The 21107-nt window shown below is 39.5% G+C and overlaps 1 protein-coding gene across 3 annotated transcripts in view; it reads left to right on the top strand.

Annotated features, from left to right (window-relative positions):
- CMSS1 (cms1 ribosomal small subunit homolog) overlaps window positions 1–13805 on the top strand; it is a 404473-nt gene extending 390668 nt beyond the window's left edge. For all 3 annotated transcript variants that reach the window (XM_055125490.1, XM_012932317.2, XM_055125491.1), the window contains 5 exons: window positions 697–799; window positions 5188–5248; window positions 5680–5767; window positions 12075–12163; window positions 13524–13805. In XM_055125490.1, coding sequence (XP_054981465.1) covers window positions 697–799; window positions 5188–5248; window positions 5680–5767; window positions 12075–12163; window positions 13524–13607 — 425 coding nt within the window. In that variant the 3' untranslated portion in view covers window positions 13608–13805. The remainder of the gene's footprint in view (window positions 1–696; window positions 800–5187; window positions 5249–5679; window positions 5768–12074; window positions 12164–13523) is intronic.
- The last annotated feature ends 7302 nt before the right edge of the window (window positions 13806–21107 follow it).

Below are 21107 nucleotides of genomic sequence, written 5' to 3'. Positions count from 1 at the left end.
AAACAGTTGAAGTATAGAGACTTAGCTTTTCTTTTTCAAACTCTGAAGAATTCTGACCACAGCCAACCTGAGTTCACAAACTTTTCTCAACCCCTAATCCAGCAAATACAAATATAAAAAATGAGGGAGTCAATTTCACCGCATGATAAACAAAAAGAGAAGGTATATAACTGTGTAGAGTAGTTGTCACTCCAACAAATTCTTGCTCTTCTTTAAAAAATAAGAATAAAAATAATTTTAAAAAATTTTTTAAATAACAAAAGAAAAAAACAAAAAAAAGAAAAAGAAAAATTCTTGCTCTTCTTTAGATGTCATTTTTGTTTTATACTTTCTACAATGTCCTTTTAAATATTCACAGTATTGAATCAGTGTTCTTTGCTGATTTAGCCAACACTGCCTACAAACATCAAATATAAAATATTGAAAATGTATTGTTGAGACCCTTGTATTAAAATCCTAACAGTCACACTGCTATTGGCATACTGTGTCTTCTGCTGCAAGTTAATATTTCATCTTAATATAAGATCCAAAATAGCCAGAGAATAGTATCTGAATAGTGTTTGTTGTATTTTATTTTACTGAATAAGAGAAACAAACAAAAAAAAGAAAACGGGAGAATACGCAACTTTGAAGCAGGCTGTTTTGCTGTATTTAGAGTAATCTTTGCTTTTTAATGTTCTTTTTTTTTTTTCCCAGTCTGCCCTAAGTGGGTAAAACTTCGGAAAAACCATAGTGAGAAGAAATCCGTCGTGATGCTGGTCATCTGCAGCTCTGCTGTCAGGGCCCTGGAGCTCATTAGGTTGGAACTGCCACCTATTCAGTTTCATCAAGACATTCTTAATAACTACCATGTGCCAAGATGATATGTTCACATCCTGTAGATGTAGCAATGAACAGACCGAATCTCCTCCCTCACATAACTTGCTTTCTAGTAAAGGCAGCAGATGATGTCAGGTCAACCAAAAACAATAAAGCATAGCAAAAGAATAGAATTGGATAGGGATAATTTGGGGGGATGGAGATAGACGGGCTTCAACATAGTTTCTTTATGCCGGGAAGGTGAGGGCCGGGGGTGCGGGGAGGGTGGGGGTCACAATTCAACCCATAATACAGAAGAGAGAAACTGGGTATAGTATCATGCTGTGTGACTTTAAACACTTCCATGACAACATTTTAAATTGGTGGTGGGGACCCTGAAAGCTTCTCTATGGTAATGATATTTGATCAGAGACTTGAAATAGTGAAGGGTAAAGTTGACAAAGATGTGGGAAAAAAGAGCTACAGACAGAGGGGCCGCTAAGTGCAGAAGGCCATGAGAAGGGGTGCCTTTGGAGGACTTTAGCAGAGGAGTCAGTCACATCAGTTGAGCAGTCATTCTAAAGGACCATTTGACTTCTCTGGTGAATACACATTGCCAAGAGTAAGGGTGAAAGCAGGAGATCATAAGAGCAATAACCAGTTAGAAGTGAAAATAGGTTCTCTGTCTTCCAAGCCCATGCTCTTTCTTGCACATGTATTTCTCTCCTCTGTTTTTTCCACTCTGGAGAACCACTCTCTTTCTCTCCCCTGACATCTTTCTAAGTAAACTTCTTTCAATGAAAACTCTTTTGTTTCACACACACACACACAAAAAAGGAAAAATAGGAGGTGGGGGGATAAGGAAGGGTGAAAATCTAATTTAAAGTAGTAATGGGGGCCAGAAAGATGGCAGAAGATGCAAAGTACTTTCCTTGCCTGTGACTGATGCCACTTCAATCCCCTGCATAACATCTGGTCCTCTGAACATGGAGACAGGAATAACCCCTGAGCACCATTGGTTAGCACTGCACTGTAGCACTGTCATCTCATTTCTCATCGATTTGCTCGAGTGGGCACCCAGTAATGTCTCCATTGTGAGACTTGTTGTTGCTGTCTTTGGCATATCCAATACACCACGGGTAGCTTGCCAGGCTCTGCCATGCGGGTGGGATACTCTCAGTAGCTTGCTGGGCTCTCCGACAGGGATGGAGGAATCGAACCTGGGTCAGCCATGTGCAAGGCAAACACCCTACCCGCTATGCTATAACCCCAGTCCCAGAAATACACCCCCACCAAAAGAAAAGAGTAGAAACTTAAAGAAAATAGTAACCATAAAAGATAGAATCCGAATCAATAAGTTTACCAAAGCCTATGTGAAGAAATATGACATAAGAGATGCAAAAGATCTTGATCAAGCAAAAAATATATATACCAAGTTCTTGTATAGAAAAACTCAATATTGTAAAGTTATCTGCTTTATCTAGGATTATCTAGGATTATCAGTAAATTTCAGAGGTTTACAGTAAAAATCCATTAGACTTGTTTTTCAAACTTGATTAAGTAGAGATTAATATGAAAAAAACAGAGGAAATGTAGCCAGGGAAATTTTTGAAATGAATATTAATGAGTAGATACTATGTCTGCAGTATTATCAGATTACAAAAAAAAATCTTGTTTATATATACACATGTGTGCTAAATTTGACTTTATATACATTGTATATTTTCTATTTTAATGTATGTACTACATAAAATACATATATGTGTGTGTTTCAAATTGTTAATAATTAAGAACAGTTTGAAACTGGCATATGCCTGTCATATCAGAGTAATAAAACAAAATTTTGCTGCTTTAAGCATGTTTGCACATGAAATTATAGCCTGCAATGAAGGTGACAAATCATTAAGTAAAGGTGGATTATTTAGCGAATGGTAGTGGAACAAATGGTAATAGGTAACTCTGGAAAACCAAAATTGAATTTATTTCTCACCTCTAATACCAAGATAAATTCCATTTATGTACCAAAATTTTGAATGTGAAAATTATGTTTTAAAGGCAATTCATTAGTGTTTACCTAATTTTACCTAATTACATTCACAAAGGCTCCCACTGGTTTAGCAGTAACATTCATCTTTCAGCAGTAACATTCATCTTTCTAATGCCATAATAGTATAATGGTATTTACTGGTACTAGCCCACTCCCAAATCCTGACCAAGCTTTGACAGGAGATGAAGCAAAAGAAATCCAACTCCTAAAGAAACTTGATCAAATAGACTAAGTTGCAAATGTAGATGTTTGGTAGTTATTTAACATCTGTTTTTTTAAATGAACAAATCTAAGCATGAATTTAGAAAATTAGATGTTCAGCTCTGTTAATAGACCTTCTAGACCCACCTTTCCCCACTAGGTATGCAACATTAAATTTTATCACACATTTGGTAAACGAACTTTGTTTTTCCAACATTTTTATTTTAAATATAATTGATCTTTAAGACTTCAGCTGCTTCTAAGCAGCTGTTCTTGCTAGTTCTGAAGTCATAGGGATTCACATCAACTTCTCAGTGTTTTAAGAACTATCATTAGGCATTCATGTCAGATTCAAATGCTAGTAGCAAAGAGGTTGACCTGGAGGTGGCCTCTTAAAAACAAGTTGTCAAGTTGACTTAAGCTTTTACTGTACATAAATGCCTTCTTGGAGGGTATAAAAACACCATGTTGTCATACTTTATTTGTCATTTCTCAGGGTTTTTCTGTGCCCACAGTAATATTGTGATTTATTTTGAGGCAAAATGATCTGCAGAAGGTTTTTTTCTTTCTTTTTTTAAAACATTTATTTGGAGGCAAGGGGGGAACTATGCCCAGCAATGCTCAGGGCTTACTCATGGCTCTACACTCAGGAATTACTCGTGGAATTGAATGAGGGACCGTATAGGTTGCCAGGGAGTGAACCTGGGTTGGCCGCATGCCAGGCAGACACCCTGTCCACTGCGCTATCTCTCCAGCCCCAGTGCAGATGATTTCTGATCAGGCACAAGTTTATTCAAAGACTAATGTGAGATAATTCTAACTTTCATAAGAAAAATCTCTTCTCTCAAGAACTTTTGGGCCAGAGCAATAGTACAGAGGGTAGGACGCTTGGCCTTGCGCACTGCTGGCCTGGATTCAGACTCAGACTCTGTCCTTAGCCTTCCATATGGTCCTCTGAACACCTGTCAGAAGAAGACCGTCTATGACTTCACTCTAGCGTTGTATAGAGAAAATAAATAGATGAACTAAAAAAACCAAACAAACTTTTGGACTATGAGACCAGTTAGTGGTTATGAGAAGGGAAGACTGGGAGAGTATGAGTACATTGGGGTCGAGGAAACAACTGTATACAGAATGGAATTGGACCTTTGGTGGTGAATTTAATGTCATATATATACTGATTTTCAGTGATACATACTTGAAATTTATTTCATGCCATAATATAATGTTACTTCAAAAATAAAAAAGGCCAAAATTTTTCTTTCATATATATACATATATATCATATGTTTATTTCTGTCATAAAGGTTGGACTGGAACAATAGCACAGCAGGTAGGGCAGTTGCCTAGCATGCAGCCGACCCAGGTTTGATTCCTTGGTCCCTCTCGGAGAGCCTGGCAAGCTGCTGAGAGTATCCCACCCACACAGCAGAGCCTGGCAAGCTACCAGTGGGCATATTCGATATGCCAAATACAATAACAAGAAGTCTCATGATGGAGACGTTACTGGTGCCCACTCGAGCACATCGATGAACAGTGGGACGACAGTGCTACAGTGCTACATAAAGGTTGGGAGCTGCTGTAATTGAAAGACATAGACGTTTCCCAGTCATCTCATTCTGGCTTCCACACACACCCTTTGTGAATATTATATTCACAAAGCAGCCACGGACCTTTGTGAATATAATATCCTTGCGCCCCACAAGCCCCAGCTAACATTACTGCTTTAACATAACTTCACCACCAAATTTTATATTTGAGTGAGAGCTATTTAGCAGAGTTTGGAGAAAAACTATCTGCCAGTGACCTGAAATTCCAAAATTGAGTATTGTAAATGCAAGGCAAAACCATATGCTTCAGTCCTCAAGGAAGTCTAAGTAAACTTAATCTTATATTTAAAAATGAGAGGCTAACTTAGACTATATATATATATATGTATATATATAATATGTTCAAGTTCATTCCAAAGATAAGCTAACCTGAAAACTTGAGTATGTTTTTTATTGTGTGTACAAATATGCACGTAAATTTGCATACATATATGTGCACATAACTAATCAATTCTTTTGAGTAAATCAATATGTAATACTAGTTAACATGTCTAAAATGAGTGTATACATTAATCTATTCCTTTTCTTTAGATCCATGACAGCATTCAAAGGAGACAGCAAAATAATAAAATTATTTGCAAAACACATAAAGGTAAGGAAGTTCTCAATTCCTAGTGGGAGGGAGTATATGGTTCAAGGGCCATACTGAACCTTTTTCCATTCAACTCTTTCTCCTTAGATTCTTAGCATTTATTGTATGGGTGCCAATGCCTCGTTGTCCAACACTGAACAACCACTATGGTATTCTGTACATTCCCTGCCTCATTTAGGAATTTAATCCCACAGAAGTCACTATTCCTGCATGTTTTAAAATACCTGTACTGAAGTTAAGGTTTGATCCTGAATTCTAGGGAAATATTGTTCTATCTTAACCTTAACATTTTTTAACTTGGAAGTTGATTCTAAGCAAGTGTGGTCCCATTTGCTTTTTCACTTTTTTAGCCTATAGATAAAATGCTGAAAATCGACTTAAGATTGTACTTTTTGTGACTTCTTTTCTTTCTGCCTTTTATCTTGGAACAGGTCCAGGAACAAGTAAAATTGCTAGAGAAGCATATCGTGCACCTGGGGGTAGGAACTCCAGGAAGAATTAAAGAACTTGTTAAACAAGGTATGAAAAAGGCAGTGATACCCCTAACTAGAACTGGGAGTTTGGGAAGCCAAGTTTATGAGGTACTGAAACCAGACCTCTGTGTTTATAAAGGAGAGTGAAAGAAAAGAAACCTTTAGTTCCAAAAGCCAGTCTGCAGGTCAAATGCAGTAGGGACTGATAGGAACAGTTGCAAACTACTGTGTGTAAACCCGCTTAAATACACCCAAATTCCAATTGCTTTATAGATCCATGCCTCAACTCCTTCCACCAGTTTGCTGTTTCTGGCATATGTATTCCTTGAAGGGTTGAATATTCCCCCTCTCAAGTAATGAGTCTTGGTTTCTTAGACTTGCGTTTCAGTTGAGGGGTCACATATAAAGTATGTTTTGAAATGAAAATGCAGTTTCTATTGATGAAATAAATACAGATATTCTAGTATATTTCTCCTAGTGCTTTATCCAGGAAATATTCCAGAAACTATCACTTTTTGTTTTCTTTTTTGTTTTGTTTGGAGGGCCACATCCAGCGATGCTCAGGGCTTACTCCTAGCTGTGAGCTACAGGATAACTCCCAACAGGCTCTGGAGTATTGGGGATTGAACTTAGGTCATCCACATGCAAGGCAAAAGTCCCACAACTACCAATTGTTTTTTAATAATTTAATTTTCTGAAAGCCTAAGTAGCCTAAAGTTCTGCTTAACCTCTTGATGTTGATTACCTGTCTTACCTGCCAGAATAATTGAAGATTTCAACACTCATTTCCAAATTCCTTTAAGTATAATAGAATGTTGCTTTATAACTATCAAGTTATTTCTAGATTCATATATATATATCATCATCATCATCATCATCCCATTGATTGTCGAATTTCTCGAGTGGTCTCAGTAATGTCTCCATTTGTCCTAGTAGCCCTGAGATTTTAGAAGCCTCTCTTTACTCATCCTTCCCAATGATGCCAAATTAGAGGCTCTTTCAGGGTCAGGGGAATGAGACCCACCATTGTTACTGACTTTGGCATATGAATACACCGTGGGGAGTTTGTAAGGCTCTCCCATGTGGGCAGGAAACTCTCGGTAGCTTGCCAGGTTCTCCCAGAGAAGAACTAGGCTATAAGATGTCCGGGAACTTGGTTTTAAGTCTCTGGATGTTGGCCATTGGTGGGATTACACGGCGCCAATACAATGTTCGAGAGCCTATCTCTCCACCAGTGTCCATTCTCCACCACCGATGAACCCAGTATTCCTCCCACCCCCTAATCCCCTCCCCCCCAACCCTGTACCACCTCTGTGGCCGGGCATTCCCTTTTGCAACCCCTTACTTTTTTTGTCTTAACATGACACCTTTTAGCTCCATCCACATTGTAACAAAAGACAGTATTTCATCTTTCCTTATAATGGTGTGTATATGCCATCATTTATCTGTTCATCTATCACAGGACATTTGGGTTGATTGCATACCTTTGCTATTAAATAACACTGCAATGAACAGAGGTGTGCATGTCACTGTCACTGTCGCTGTCATCCCGTTGCTCATCGATTTGCTCAAGCGGGTACCAGTAATGTGTCCATTGTGAGACTTGCTATTACTGTTTTTGGCATATCAGATACATTGCGGGTAGCTTGCCAGGCTCTGCTGTGTGGGCGACATACTCTCGGTAGCTTGCTGGGCCATCTGAGAGGGGCGGAGGAATCGAACCCAGGTCGCCCTCATGCAAGGCAAATGCCCTATCACTGTGCTATCGCTCCAGCCCAGGTGTGCAAGTATCTTGTCCTATTAGTGGTTTTGTCTTCTTTTGATAAATATCAAGGAGGAGAATCTCTGAGTCACATGAGAGATATATTTTTAATTTTTTGAGAAGGCTCTACAGCGTTTCCTTAGTGGATGAACAGAGGGCATTGGCAGCAACAGTGAATGAGAGCTCCTTTTTTTTTTTTTACCACATCCTTTTTGACCCTGCCAACACTAGTTGTCTTCAGTCTTTTGGTATATGCCATTCTCAGTGGTGTGAGATGATATGTCATTGTCATGCAAATTTGTGTTTCCCTGATAATAAGTGATGGGGAATTGTCGCTTGCCTACTGGCTATCCCGAGTTTCTTTTGCTGTCTAAAATCTTTTTAGGTTAATATACTCCTATTATTTTTGGTTGTTTTATTTTTTTTCCAATGGACTCAAATCATCAAAGACACTTCAAGTCTATATACCAGACATTCACACCTATAATTTCCTTTGTGAGTTTTATGAATTCAGATGTAATCTCAAAGTCGTGAATTCAGATTTTGGACAACAGCACACTGTCTGTTTTGACTCCCTTCAGCTCCAATCTCTCGCTCAGTTCAGTGATACGGGGTTGTTCCAGGTGATGCTCAGTTGACCTTGCTTATTCGGGATCAATCCCAGGTTTCCTGCATGCAAAGCATGCACTCAGCCCACTGAACTCTGTTCCCAGAGTTTGTCATTATAAATAATATGTGATATTTGTCAGTGATTAACATTTCACTTAACATAATGCCAAGATATACCCATATCATCATAAATGGCAGGGTTTCCTTCTTTTTATGGGTGATTAATATACTTCTGAGTGTGTGCTTGTGTATGTGTGTGCATGTTACATTTTCTTTATCCACTTATGATGGACATGTAGATTATTTCAATACCTTGGTTATTATAAATAATGCTGCAGTGAGCATTTCTGCCCAGAGTAGTTGAAATGCTGGATTATAGGGTACTGCTATTTTAACTTATTTCACTTTCAAAAACCTACGGTTGTTTTCCATTCCCACCAACAATGCACAAGAATTTCCTTTTCTCTGTTCTCAGAAACAACTCTCCCTTGTCTTTTTCATAAAAGTTTTTGTAACAGGTGTGAGAGATTGCACTGTGGTTTTGATTTGCATGTTGCTAACGGCTAGTCATGTTGAATGCTTTTTCATACTTTTTCATGTCCTGTTTGCCACTTGAATGTCCATTTTAGAACAATGTCTAAAACGGAGGATGGGAGTTCAGTCATTTGCCTTGCATCATGACTAACCCTCGAACCCTCATTCAAGTCACTAGCACCACATTTTGTCCCCTACGACAGCCAGGGCTTTCTCCTGCACATAAACCCCAGCAGGAAAAAGAAAAAAAATTAAAATGTTCAGTTCCCTGTTCATTTTTTTTTTTCACTAAAGTACCATGATTTTACAAAGCTATTCATAGTTGGGTTTTAGACATACAATACTGCAGCTCCAATCCCACCACTAGGATCAACTTCCCTCCACCAATGTTCCCAGGTTCCTCCCTTACCTCCCCCTCTCCAACCTGCTGTCTTGACAAGCACCTTTCTAAGTTTGGTTGTTAAAGTTTGGGTCTCTTGATTTCAGTGTTGTTGACTCTGTGATTTGGATATCTGGCTCTATCATTCCTTAACACCATCTGTTTGGCGGAAAAATGCACTTTATTTAAATAAAGATTGCAAAGTTTACAAAGGTGTTCGTGATGCGTTTGCTACAGGCAGTCAGTATTCAAACCCCAACCTCACCCCCCCCTTGAACTTCCCTCCATTTTCTCAACTACCCCTCAAACCTGCTCTTGTAGCAGAACCAAAGTAATTTATTGTATATTGCTTTTTTCCCTACATGGCTAATGGAATTATCAAAAAATACTTCAGTAAAGGAAAATTTGTGAAAATTGTTATATCTTGTCATGGGGCAGATTTACCAAGCTGTTGTTGCTAATTGAGTCTTCTGCGTCAATGCTTAGTTGGCTTCTACATTACATTCCCATCCAATCTGGCGTGTTCCTACTGGGATGTTAGTATTGTAGAGTTTGGAGATGTCGCTTCAGAAAATCCAGAATAGATAACTGGACAGTGAGCTTACATGTGGGCAGTTATGGTGCAATGTGGGTAAGGGATGGGAGCATGGGAAAGGGCGGGAATCGGGGGGGGGGGATCTCCCACCACCACTTCGAGAAAGCCCAGAATTTTCAGCCAAAAAAAAAACCTGGTGTACCTGAAATTTTCTCCACTTTGGTATCTCTGTGGAGCCCAGTTGTGAGGTGGTGGGGTTTTGCTGTAGGCAAGGCAGCAGCTGTTGGTGTGTGAATGCAGGGGCCCGAGCTTTGGCACGGTGGGAGCTCTGCCCACCTGGCTCCTGGGATTGCCCTGAGGTCTCAGCCTGGGGTGGTGTATCAGAGAAATTTTTGCTGCTGGCTGATCTCTTTCGAGATTTCATCATGAGTCTCTGGAGCAGGGCAGATAGATGCGCTTCCATGGGGTGGGGGTGGCTGCTGGGCCTTCCAGAAAGTTCTGGAGGGGAGGGAGTAGCCTGTCTTCTTTTGGAGAAGGCCCGGAGTTTTCAGCCAAAAAAAAATACCTGCTTACCCCCACGGCTGTACTTTAATCCTTTGAACTGGACCTTGTTGCTTCTCATCTGTCTGCCCCTATTCCCCTACTCCTTCACTGTTTCTCTTTTTTTAAGACCAATTTGGTTTTGGGTTTTTGCTACTGAGTTGTAAGAAGATTTTATACACACACACACATATATTTTGGATATTAAAACCAAGTCCTGTTGTGTTTTTGCAATTTCATTATGGTAGATTATTGGTGATCTTGTAGTTTGTTATTATAAATAAGATTGCCATGCTTGCCTTTGAAAGTATTAAAATTTCTAATGTTCATACTGTTGAAAGTAAAAGTATTTTATCAAAGATGCATTTTAAAGTCCCTGTTTTATAAGACCAAATTTCTTCCCAGGGGCTATACCTATTTGCTCTTCTATCAACTGTCATTTTTAAGGGAAGACTATCAGTTGCCTTTCTTAATTTACCCATTTTAATTTTGCAGGAAGAGTTTTACATCAGAAACATTATAATAATAGGCAGCATGAAAATGTCTTTGGGGCAGAGAGGAAAATATTAAATCACACAATAAAGTTGAAGGGAAGTGCTTCAGGGTAAATGAACGTTTGTTTCCATGGGTAATATGTAACATCTTGGGGCAGAACACAAGGAACTGGAAAAATTAACTGTGCCCAAATCTAAGGCTTCTGAAGAACTATCTTTGAGGTCCCCTTCAGCCCCGCATTCTGCAATTGTCTTTAAATAGTCAAGATTCCTTAACTGTCTCTAGATATGTAGGGGAAGAGCAGGAACACAGTCCAGACATGGTTTACCAGTCTTTTTTTTTTTTTTTATTGAATCACCATGTGGAACATTACAATGCTTTCAGACTTAAGTCTCAGTTATATAATGCTGAAACAACCATCCCTTCACCAGTGCACATATTCCACCACCCAAAAAACCCCAGTATACCTCCCATCCCCCCACCCCCCCCACCCCTGCCTGTGTAACTGATAAATTTCACTTTACTTTCTCTTTACTTTGGTTACATTCAATATTTCAACAAAAAACTCACTATTATTGTTAGGAGTTCTCCACTAGAGTCAGACCTGCTGTGAAGAGATATGAGGTTTGGATTTCTGTATTTTAGCAACTAAGTCCAGGGAAATTTCTTCCAGAAATTGGATCATTGCAAGCTTGTATCTCTCATTAGTGGTCCTCATAATATGGCGGTTACCACACCCTCTCCCCCCACCCTAGCCCCCCGCCCCCCAAAGGAAAAGGTGAGAGAGAAAAACCTTTCCCCTCCTGGGCGGGCATGGGGCCTCGGCTTAGTTCTCAGTCTGGAGACACTTCTTCAGGGAGCTGCTGGTACCAAAAGTAGTTTAGCTGGCCTCTGGAGTCATGCTCATGCAGCTGCGGAGAGGCCAAACACATGGTTCGGCCGCTGAGATCACATCTCCGTGGAGAGCGGGAGCCGGTACCGCCCTACCAGTCTTCTTAAAGGATCGAAGTCAGCTAGAGCCCAAACTTGTTTTTTTGCCTAAAATTAACCCCCAACCTAGCCCCCAACCCTGTCCTTATCCTCTGCCCACTCACCTTCTCAGAGTCATGCAGATGCCTTTGCACTTCATTCCTGAGCAGGACCACTATCCCGTACTGGAGTGCATCTTAGGAATTCCCTATCAGGAGAGAGATTTCTGCCTCTTGGCTTTGCGATGGAGACCAGCAGGATTCCTTCCCAGCAGTAAGCCTTTGGAGAACCTAGCAAAGCAACTTCTCTGCTTTCCTCAGCATTGCTGATAAGATTATTAGAGGAACAAGTCTCCAAGGGATGCATTTGTTTCCTATCAGACAAAGGCAGCACTTAATGTGCAGAGATTAGTTACTGGGGGGAAAGAGAGCAAATGAGGCAAAAAGCAGCCAGGAGAGTTTAAGAAATCATCTTAATAAGCTTATGTCATGAGGTTTTTACTGCAGCAAGCCTCTCACTGTCTCTTTCAGGTGGCCTTAATTTGAACCCCTTAAAGTTTCTAGTTTTCGACTGGAACTGGAGAGATCAGAAGTTGAGGAGGATGATGGACATTCCCGAGGTACTGTGTAATCATCAATTGCCTTTCATCTTTCCTTTTTTCAATTGGGACTTGAGTTCAAACACAGTAATAAAGCCTTTGACATGGAGAGTCAGAACATTCTAGCCTTTGAAATGATTCCTGTCTTTTAACTCTGAAGTAACTACAATTATAGGGGCCATCTTATCCCTTGCACATAACTGTATCCTTCCCATGTGTCTCAGGGATTGGCTTTGTTTCTTCATTAAACACCCAATGGCCTCTGCCCCACTGGCAACCACATCTATACAGCACCTTTGATAAATAGGACAATCTGGAGAACTTGGCACATTTCCTCTGCCCTTTTTTTTTTTAAGAGACAAATCTTTGCTTTTCATCTTTTTAAGTGCACTTGGAGGTGCGGGGGGGGGGGGGCATACTTGCCCCATAGCCAGCATCTCTGGCCCTCCAAAAGACAAATTTACAGGACTATTTTGGCTTTTGTGGGTAGGCAAACTTTTTAATAACTCTGTGGGATTAGTCTGATTAAATGGCTTTGTGGGCATGTCATTAAATTAGCTCATTATTTATGAAAGTGTCCATTGTCATCATAATGTGAAAAATTCGTTTGCCACCCACCTTGTTACAATGGGGCTACTGCTTAGAAGTAGCTGTTGGAGAAAAAAGGATTTGTATTGTAGTAAACATGGCCAGCATTCACTCAGAAGGAATGAATCATGACCGAAACTATCAAAGAAGCTTGAAACTGCTGCTCCAAATACACGGCATAAATTTAGACACCTCAATAAACAATATCCTGAGAATGATCAAGTCTTTCTCCTCTCTCTCTCTCTCTTTCTCTCTCTCTCTCACTCTCTCACTCTCTCTCTCTCTTCTGAATTGTTTCTTTCATTTAAATAATTTGATGTCAAGCATATAAACTCCTATTTGATTACCTCAGCTATAATGTTAAATCTGAGCAGTTTGTCACTAGTATTCTAATTGTAATATAAGAAAATGTATCAAAATAAAATTTTCTCACCTATAGTTATTTCTACTATATTCATATCATTATTATCAACAATCCTATATTGAAATATCGTATATAACTTAGGAATGTTGTGGATATAGTAAAACACTTCTATATAATTTTTATAATGTTTTATTTTAAATGGCTGCAAACAAAAGGCATTTAATGAAATTTGTGTTTTATAGAGTACCTCCTAAATAAATATATCAACTCTGAATTAAATGTGATTCTGATTATACCGGCCACATAAATAGCAAGTTCAAAGGGTTCAATTTATTCACCAAAACCATTTTTTCTTGATGTTAACCATTTTCTTTTTCTTTGTTGTTTTGTTTATTTGTTGTTTTGTTTGTTTGCTTTTCTCTCATTTAGATAAGAAAAGACGTTTTTGAACTTTTGGAAACGGGAGTCCTCAGTCTGTGCAAGTCAGAATCTTTGAAGCTGGGTCTTTTCTAACTCGGGATCCTAATGATTATTGTTGTATTTCATATAATGGCTCTGGTGCATTTCAAGTACTCACTTCAGATCAGCTCTTATTTTACTCTCAACTGTATCACCGGATGATCATTGGGAATGTTTGTTGGGAATTTTGAGGGGAAAAGGTCAATTTGTCCTTTACCAACTCTTTATATATTAAAGTATAATTGGCTCTTATGTGCTTTTTACTGAGTTTTGTGTGTGTGTGTGTGTGTGTGTATCTTGACAACTAAATGGCCTTTGATATTTCTGCAAAAGAGAAAATGTTGGGCAAACCTAGGCAAGCCCCTTCCACCTGTGGACATGACTTGTAACAGCTGTGTGAAGGGGATGATTTCTCACAGATTGATAAGGATTCATTGTGATAGTGCATGTGGAACTTTTTTGTAAAGTACAATAGCTGTTTCATGTGTAGAGGCAGTAGTAATAACAGGAAGAAGTCTAAGTGCATGTGGCATTCTTTTAAAAGAATCAAAGGTAATGCTGGACAAGAGAGATAGTACAGCAGGTAAGGTGCATTCCCTGCATGCAGCCAAACCCTATTTTGATTTCTGGCTTTGCAAATGTTCCAGGAGCTCTAGAATACACACACATACACACACACACACATACACACACACATACACACACACACGCGTGCGCACACACACACACACGCGCGCACACACACACACACACACACACACAACTATAACCACAACTATCTTACTTAGTTTTTAACTTCTTATTTTGAAAGAATTTCAGAATTCATTTTAAGCTATAGGTCAAAGAGATAGTTCAGTGGTCAACAACACCTGCTTTTGCTGCGGATGGCTTGGGTTCAGTGCTTTGCATCACATGTCCCTGAACAGCGGCAGTAGCAACTCCCCAGCACGGAAGCTAAGAGTAGCCCTTGAGCACCACAGGATGTGGCCCCTCCAAAACTAATAACCACTGTATCACTGTCTTCCCATTGCTCATTGATTTACTCAAGCAGACACCAGTAACGTCTCCACTGTGAGACTTGTTACTGATTTTGGCATATCGAATATGCCACAGGTAGCTTGCTAGGCTCTGCCTAATAATAATAACAGTAATTAAGGGGATTTTTTTTCTTTTTGGGCCATACCCAGCGATGCACAGGGGTTACTCCTGGCCCTGCACTCAGGAATCACCCCTGGCGGTGCTCAGGGGACCCTATGGGATGTTGAGAATCGATCCCAGATTGGCCGCGTGCAAGGCAAACACCCTACCTGCTGTACTATTGCTCCAGTCCCCTTAAGGGATTTTTATTTTAAGTTGTAAAAATAATACAGATATTTCCCAAGTCTGCTTTTTCCAGTGATCCCAAATGTTACCATCTTACATAACCGTAGTACACTTATCACAACTTCAGAAATCAGCTTTGAGAAAATAGTTAGCCAAATTACTAACTTTCTTTGAAATTCATCAATCTTTCCACTGATGCTCATTTTTCTGTCCAGGATCCAATATTGCAGAGAAGTATCATATCTGCTTTATTTCCTTAAAGCGATGACAGTTCCTAAGTCTTTTTTTGCCTTTCATTGTCTTGACCTCTTCAGGTGTTATAGACTATTACTCCATTTGAATTTGTCTACTGTTTTCTCAGGATTTGATTGAGGTTTTGCACTTCGGAACCCAAAACCAGTAGAGGCAATGTGTCCTTGTGGCATCATCTCAGGGACACTGATGTCTATGGGATTGATGTCTATGGGACATTAATCTGGATAACCTATTTGAAGTGATATCTGACTGATTTTCTCCACTGTGTAATACTGTCTTTTCATTTATAGTTAATTTATATTTTGGAGAAAATGCGGTGAGGGGTGTGTGAATAATCAGTTTTTTCTCCGTTTACCCACTAATTTTATTTATTATTTTAGTTTTGGGGGACACACCTGGCTCAAGGCTTAGTCCTGACTGTTTTCAGTGATCACTCCTGGTGGAGTTTGGGGTACCATATACAATGCAGAGGATTGAACTGAGGTCAACCTCATGCAAGGCAAGTGCCTCACCCCTTACTACCTCTCCAAGCCCTAGTCTACTCATTTTGCACCATCTGTAGTTCTTATGGGCAACATTATTACTACTGTGATTTTTCTTTTTTCTCTCAATGCTTCTACAATTTCTAAAAATAGAATTCTTAAAGAAAGAGCAGTCTCGGTAAGAGATTTGGCTCAAGTGGTAGAACATATATCTCACACATGTGAGGAACTTGATAAAACCTCTAGTCCTGGTGACACTACTGAGTACGACCTACAATAACAAAAAAGAAAGAGCTGTCTCTTCCCCCACCCATCCTGTTGTTGACTTTTTACTCAATTACAGTAATGAAAATCTGTGGATAGTTCTTTCATTTTATAAGGTATGTGGATTAAAGAAGGTTCTACATTCTGTGATGGTAGAAAATGTCTTCACCTGACATGGTCACCTTACAGGCTGTTGAAGTCAACAAAATAATTACTTTTGTCTTGTGGTGAAGAAGTTGATAGCAAAAAAAAAAAAAAGGAAATGTCTGCAGAGTCTTCAGTCCAAAGCTATCCTGTCATGTTTATGAGTTGCTAGAAACAGTGTAAGATAAAAGTTTGACTGTGTCCTCCAACTGTAAGAGTAGGGAATTATAGGATAAGAGATTCAAAAAACCAGAGAAGTAGTGCGGGGGTTATGGAGCTTGCCTTGCACATGACAAACCCTGGTAGAATCCGTGGAACCATTTATGTTCCCCCCAAACAGCACCAGCGTGAACCCTGAGCACAGCCTGGAATATCCCTGAACATTGCTAGGTGAGCCCCTCTGCGCACAGGAAAAAAAAAAGAGACAGATTCAAATAATTTCTGATTCTTACATCTTCACATGCGCGCGAGCGATAGCACAGCGATAGGGCGTTCGTCTTTCATGTGGCTGACCCATATTCGATTCCTCTGCCCCTCTTGGAGAGCCTGGCAAGCTACCGAGAGTATTGCATCTGCACGGCAGAGCCTGGTAAGCTATCCATGGTGTATTGGATATGCTAGAAACAGTAACAATAAGTGCCCACTCAAACAAATCGATGAGCAACAGGATGACAGTGACAGTGACTGACATCTTCACAAGCACAGATAGCTCCAACCAAATTAATTCTGTAAACTCAAGAAACTATTGAAGCTATGAAGTGTTTCTCCTTTGCCACTTAACTAACCAGATAGAAATCAAGCTAACTAGAAATGTTAAATATTTATAACTATCTTCTTTATGTTGTTAACAAAAGCATTTTCTTTCTGGAGTTGGGAGGGGGAGGGAAGGCAGCATCCAGCAGTGCTCAGAGTTTACTCCTGATATTGCTTGAAGGAGTATATATGATAATGGGGATCAAATCCCCATTTTCTTTCTGAACATATAATTTACCTATATCAACTAAGCAATATTTTTGAGAACAGGACTGGTCACTCAGAGGGATCTGATATTAGCCTCCCAGGTCTATGTGCTTCAGTATGGCTCCAAGTAACCTCTTTTTAAAAATACTCTATTTTCGGGGCTGGAGTGATAGTACAGCAGGTAGGGCATTTGCCTTGCACGAGGTCTACCCGGATTTGATTCCCAGCATCCCAGATTGTCTCCAAGGCACTGCCAGGGCAATTCCTGAGTGCAAAGCCAGGAGTGACCCCTGTGTGCATCGCCGGGTGTGACCCAAAAAGCCAAAAAAAATTTTTTTTCTATTATCAAATTCTGAGTTAACTTCCTAGCAGTGAATATTTCACCCCAGTTATAACCCAATACTGTTAGATTTTTGGAGGTTTTTTGGTTTTTTTTTGGGTTTGGGTTTTTTGTTTTTTGGTTTTTTTGGGTTTGGGTTTTTTGGTTTTTCATTTTTTGGTTTTTGTGGATCAAATTCACTTATTTTTCACTCATTTAAATAACTTTCTCAAGAATTTAGGAATCTTGCTTACATATAATCTTTCATATTTGATCAGTGAGATTGGCCTAAAATGTGTTATTATTCACACTTTGTCGATAATGTGACTGCATGTCAGAAAGGAAACAGCTAGATTGGGAAGCAGAGACCAAACCCAGCTGTTGCATATTCACTTTAGTACAGGAGCCACGTACCTTAGGGAAATTAGGCCTCCACACAAATAAGAAAACATACCACTACTGGTCTATAAAATTCTGTATTTGAGTATTATAAACTTTCAAGTGAATTGAGAGTCTAGCAAATCATATTCTAGAAAATGTCTTTTGCACACAAGCAACTTCACTTAAGACCACACACAGGAACTGAAAGGAAAAAGCAGTAGTTTCATTCTCCAGGACCCTGACAAGCCCAGCAACTCAGAGGATAAAGAAAAGCCATGCAGGAGCTGGAGCAATAGCACAGCGGGTAGCGCATTTGCCTTGCATGCAGCCGACCCAGGTTCAATTCCCAGCATCCCATATGCCCCCTGAGCACCGCCAGGAGTAATTCCTGAGTGTAAATCCAGGAGTAACCCATGTGCATTGTCGGGTGTGACCCAAAAAGCCAAAAAAAAAAAAAAAAGCAATGCAAAATGAAAATTCATCAACTCTATAGCTAATTTAGCTATGTTGTTCCATCCCTTTAATCCTAAAATCTGAGCCATCTTTTTGGCCACTGGTAAGAAAAATGAAATTAATTACGTGTCTTCCTACTATAAGCACTAATGTCCTGTCACTTGATATGTAAATTAATCTGGAAGAAAGTATAAACATGATTTTGTAAAAAGACACAACGGTAATTTGAGACATGTATTCTGTGATCGTAATCCAAACCAATCCACCAAGCCACAATTTACATGCCAAAAAACAAAAAATGAGACCATTATAGTATTACATATGTTTGAGTGTAATCTACACATGTAACCACTACCTGATTTTGCTTTAGAATTTAGTATATTTGGGACCCAGTGGTTAATAATAAAAGGCAGTGAAATATAAGCAAATTCATATATACAAAATATCTGGAGGCAACTGTGAGCAGTTTAACAAGAAATGAAAGCAAAGGATTGATCATTCTCTGAAATTTCTTTTTTTTTAATTTATTTTATTTAATCACCATGTAGAAACATCTCAGGCTTATGTCTCAGTTGTACAATGCTCAAACACCTGTCCTTTCACCAGTGTCCATATTCCACCACCAAAAAAAAATAAAACCCAGTATACCTCCCACCCCCCACCCCCAACCCCCCCCACCTGCATAACTGATAAATTTCAGTTCATTTTCTCTTTACCTTGAATACATTCCATATTTCAACACAAAACTAACTATTGTTGTTGGAGTTTCAACACAGAACTCACTATTCTTTTTTTTTAATTTATTTATTTTTAATTAGTGAATCACCGTGAGGGTACAGTTACAGATTTATACATTTTTGTGCTCATGTTTCCCTCATACAAAGTTCGAGAACCCATCCCTTCACCAGTGTCCATTCTCTACCACCAGTAAACCCAGCATCCCTCCTACCCTCCCCAATCCATCTCCCCCCACCCCACCCTGCCACTGTGGCAGGGTATTCCCTTTTATTCTCTCTCTCTAATTAGGTGTGGTGGTTTGCAATAAAGGTGTTGAGTGGCCATTGTGTTCAGTCTCTAGTCTACATTCGGCACGCATCACCCTTCCCCCCCGCATGGCCTCCGACCACATTTTACTTGGTGTTCCCTTCTCTGAGTTGCCCAGAATGTGAGGCCAGCCTCCAAGCCATGGAGTTAACCTCCTGGTACTTATTTCTTCTATTCTTCGGTGTTAGTCTCCTACTCTGTTATTCTATATTCCACAGATGAGTGCAATCTTTCTATGTCTGTCTCTCTCTTTCTGACTCATTTCACTTAGCATGATACTTTCCATGCTGATACACTTATATGCAAAATTCATTACCTCATTTTTTCTAACAGCATACAATAGTATTCCATTGTATAGATGTACCAAAGTTTCTTCAACCAGTCATCTGTTCTAGGGCACTCGGGTTTTTTCCAGATTCTGGCTATTGTAAACAGTGCTGCGATGAACATAAAGTACAGATGTCATTTCGACTATACTTTCTTGCTTCTCTGGGATATATTCCTAGCAGTGGTATTGCTGGGTCAAATGGGAGCTCAGTTTCTAATTTTTTGAGGATTGTCCATATTGTTTTCCAAAAGGGCTGAACCAGTTGGCATTCCCACCAGCAGTGTAGAAGGGTCCCTTTTTCCCCACATCTTCTCCAACAGAGAACTCACTATTCTTGTTGAAGTTTATTCCCCAAAAATATGGCCCTATTGACAAGGAAACATTTGATAATTAGTTTTCCACTGATGAGAATGAAGAGATATAAAGTCACGCGGCCACTCGGTTTAGGATTTCTGTATTTTAGTAATTAAGTCCAGGGAGATTTAAGTTGAAAATTGCATCATTTCTCTTCCTGGGGCGGCATGGAACAAAAGCTTAGTTCACAGTCTGGAGACATGGCTGCAAGCACTTGCTGGGGCCAGAAGTAATGTAACTGGCTCCGGATCTTGGTCATTCAGCAGCAAAGCGGCCGTGCAAAAGCATGGCCACTAGGGTCGAATCTCGGCGGAACGCGGGCTGGTATCGGCCCCGGCCCGAGACTCTCTCTGAAATTTCTAATGATAACATAATGCAATAGAAGTCACCAAGATTTTATTTTGGGGGGCATGGGGGGTGCAAAGCTGTTTAACAACAGCCAGCAGACATGGCATACAGGCCATCCTCGTTCAATCCCTGGCTTCATATGTGGTCCCTAAACTCCACCAGGTGTCACCAGGTGTCACTCTGAGCAATGGGGAGAAAGGGAGAGGAAGAAAGAAAGAAAGAAAGAAAGAAAGAAAGAAAGAAAGAAAGAAAGAAAGAAAGAAAGAAAGAAAGAAAGAAAGAAAGAAAGAAAGAAAGAAAGAAAGAAAGAAAGAAAGAAAGAAAGAAAGAAAGAAAGAAAAGAGAGAGAGGGAGAGAGAAAGAAAGAAAGAAAGAAAGAAAGAAAGAAAGAAAGAAAGAAAGAAAGAAAGAAAGAAAGAAAGAAAGAAGGAAGGAAAGAGAAAGGAAGGAGGAAAAAAATGCTAGAACTACATTTATCTCAACTATCTTAACTATCTTTTTTCTTTGATTTCTTATTTTGAAAGAATTTTATCATTTTTTTTTTAAAAAAGTTGTAGTTTTGCTGCAGATGACTTGGGTTCAGTCCTTTGCATCACATGTCCATGAACAGCAGCAGAAACACTCCCCAGCACAGAGCTAAGAGTAGCCCTTGAGCACCACAGGATGTGGCCCCTCCAAAACTATTAATAACAATAATTAAAGGGATTTTTTAAAGTTGTAAAACTAATACAGAGATTTCCCAAGTCTGCTTTTTCCAGTGACCCTGAATGTTACCATCTTACATAAGCATAGTACAGTTATCACGACGTCAGAAATCAGCTTTCATTGAAACAAAATAGTTAGTCAAATTATTAACTTCCTTTGAAATTCACCAGTCTTTCCACTGATGCCCATTTTTC

This window comes from Sorex araneus, chromosome 2 (genome assembly GCF_027595985.1).
Source record: "Sorex araneus isolate mSorAra2 chromosome 2, mSorAra2.pri, whole genome shotgun sequence".
NCBI lineage: Eukaryota > Metazoa > Chordata > Mammalia > Eulipotyphla > Soricidae > Sorex > Sorex araneus.
The sequence above is the reverse complement of the archived record's forward strand: the minus strand, read 5'-3'. Positions and strand labels throughout refer to the sequence as shown.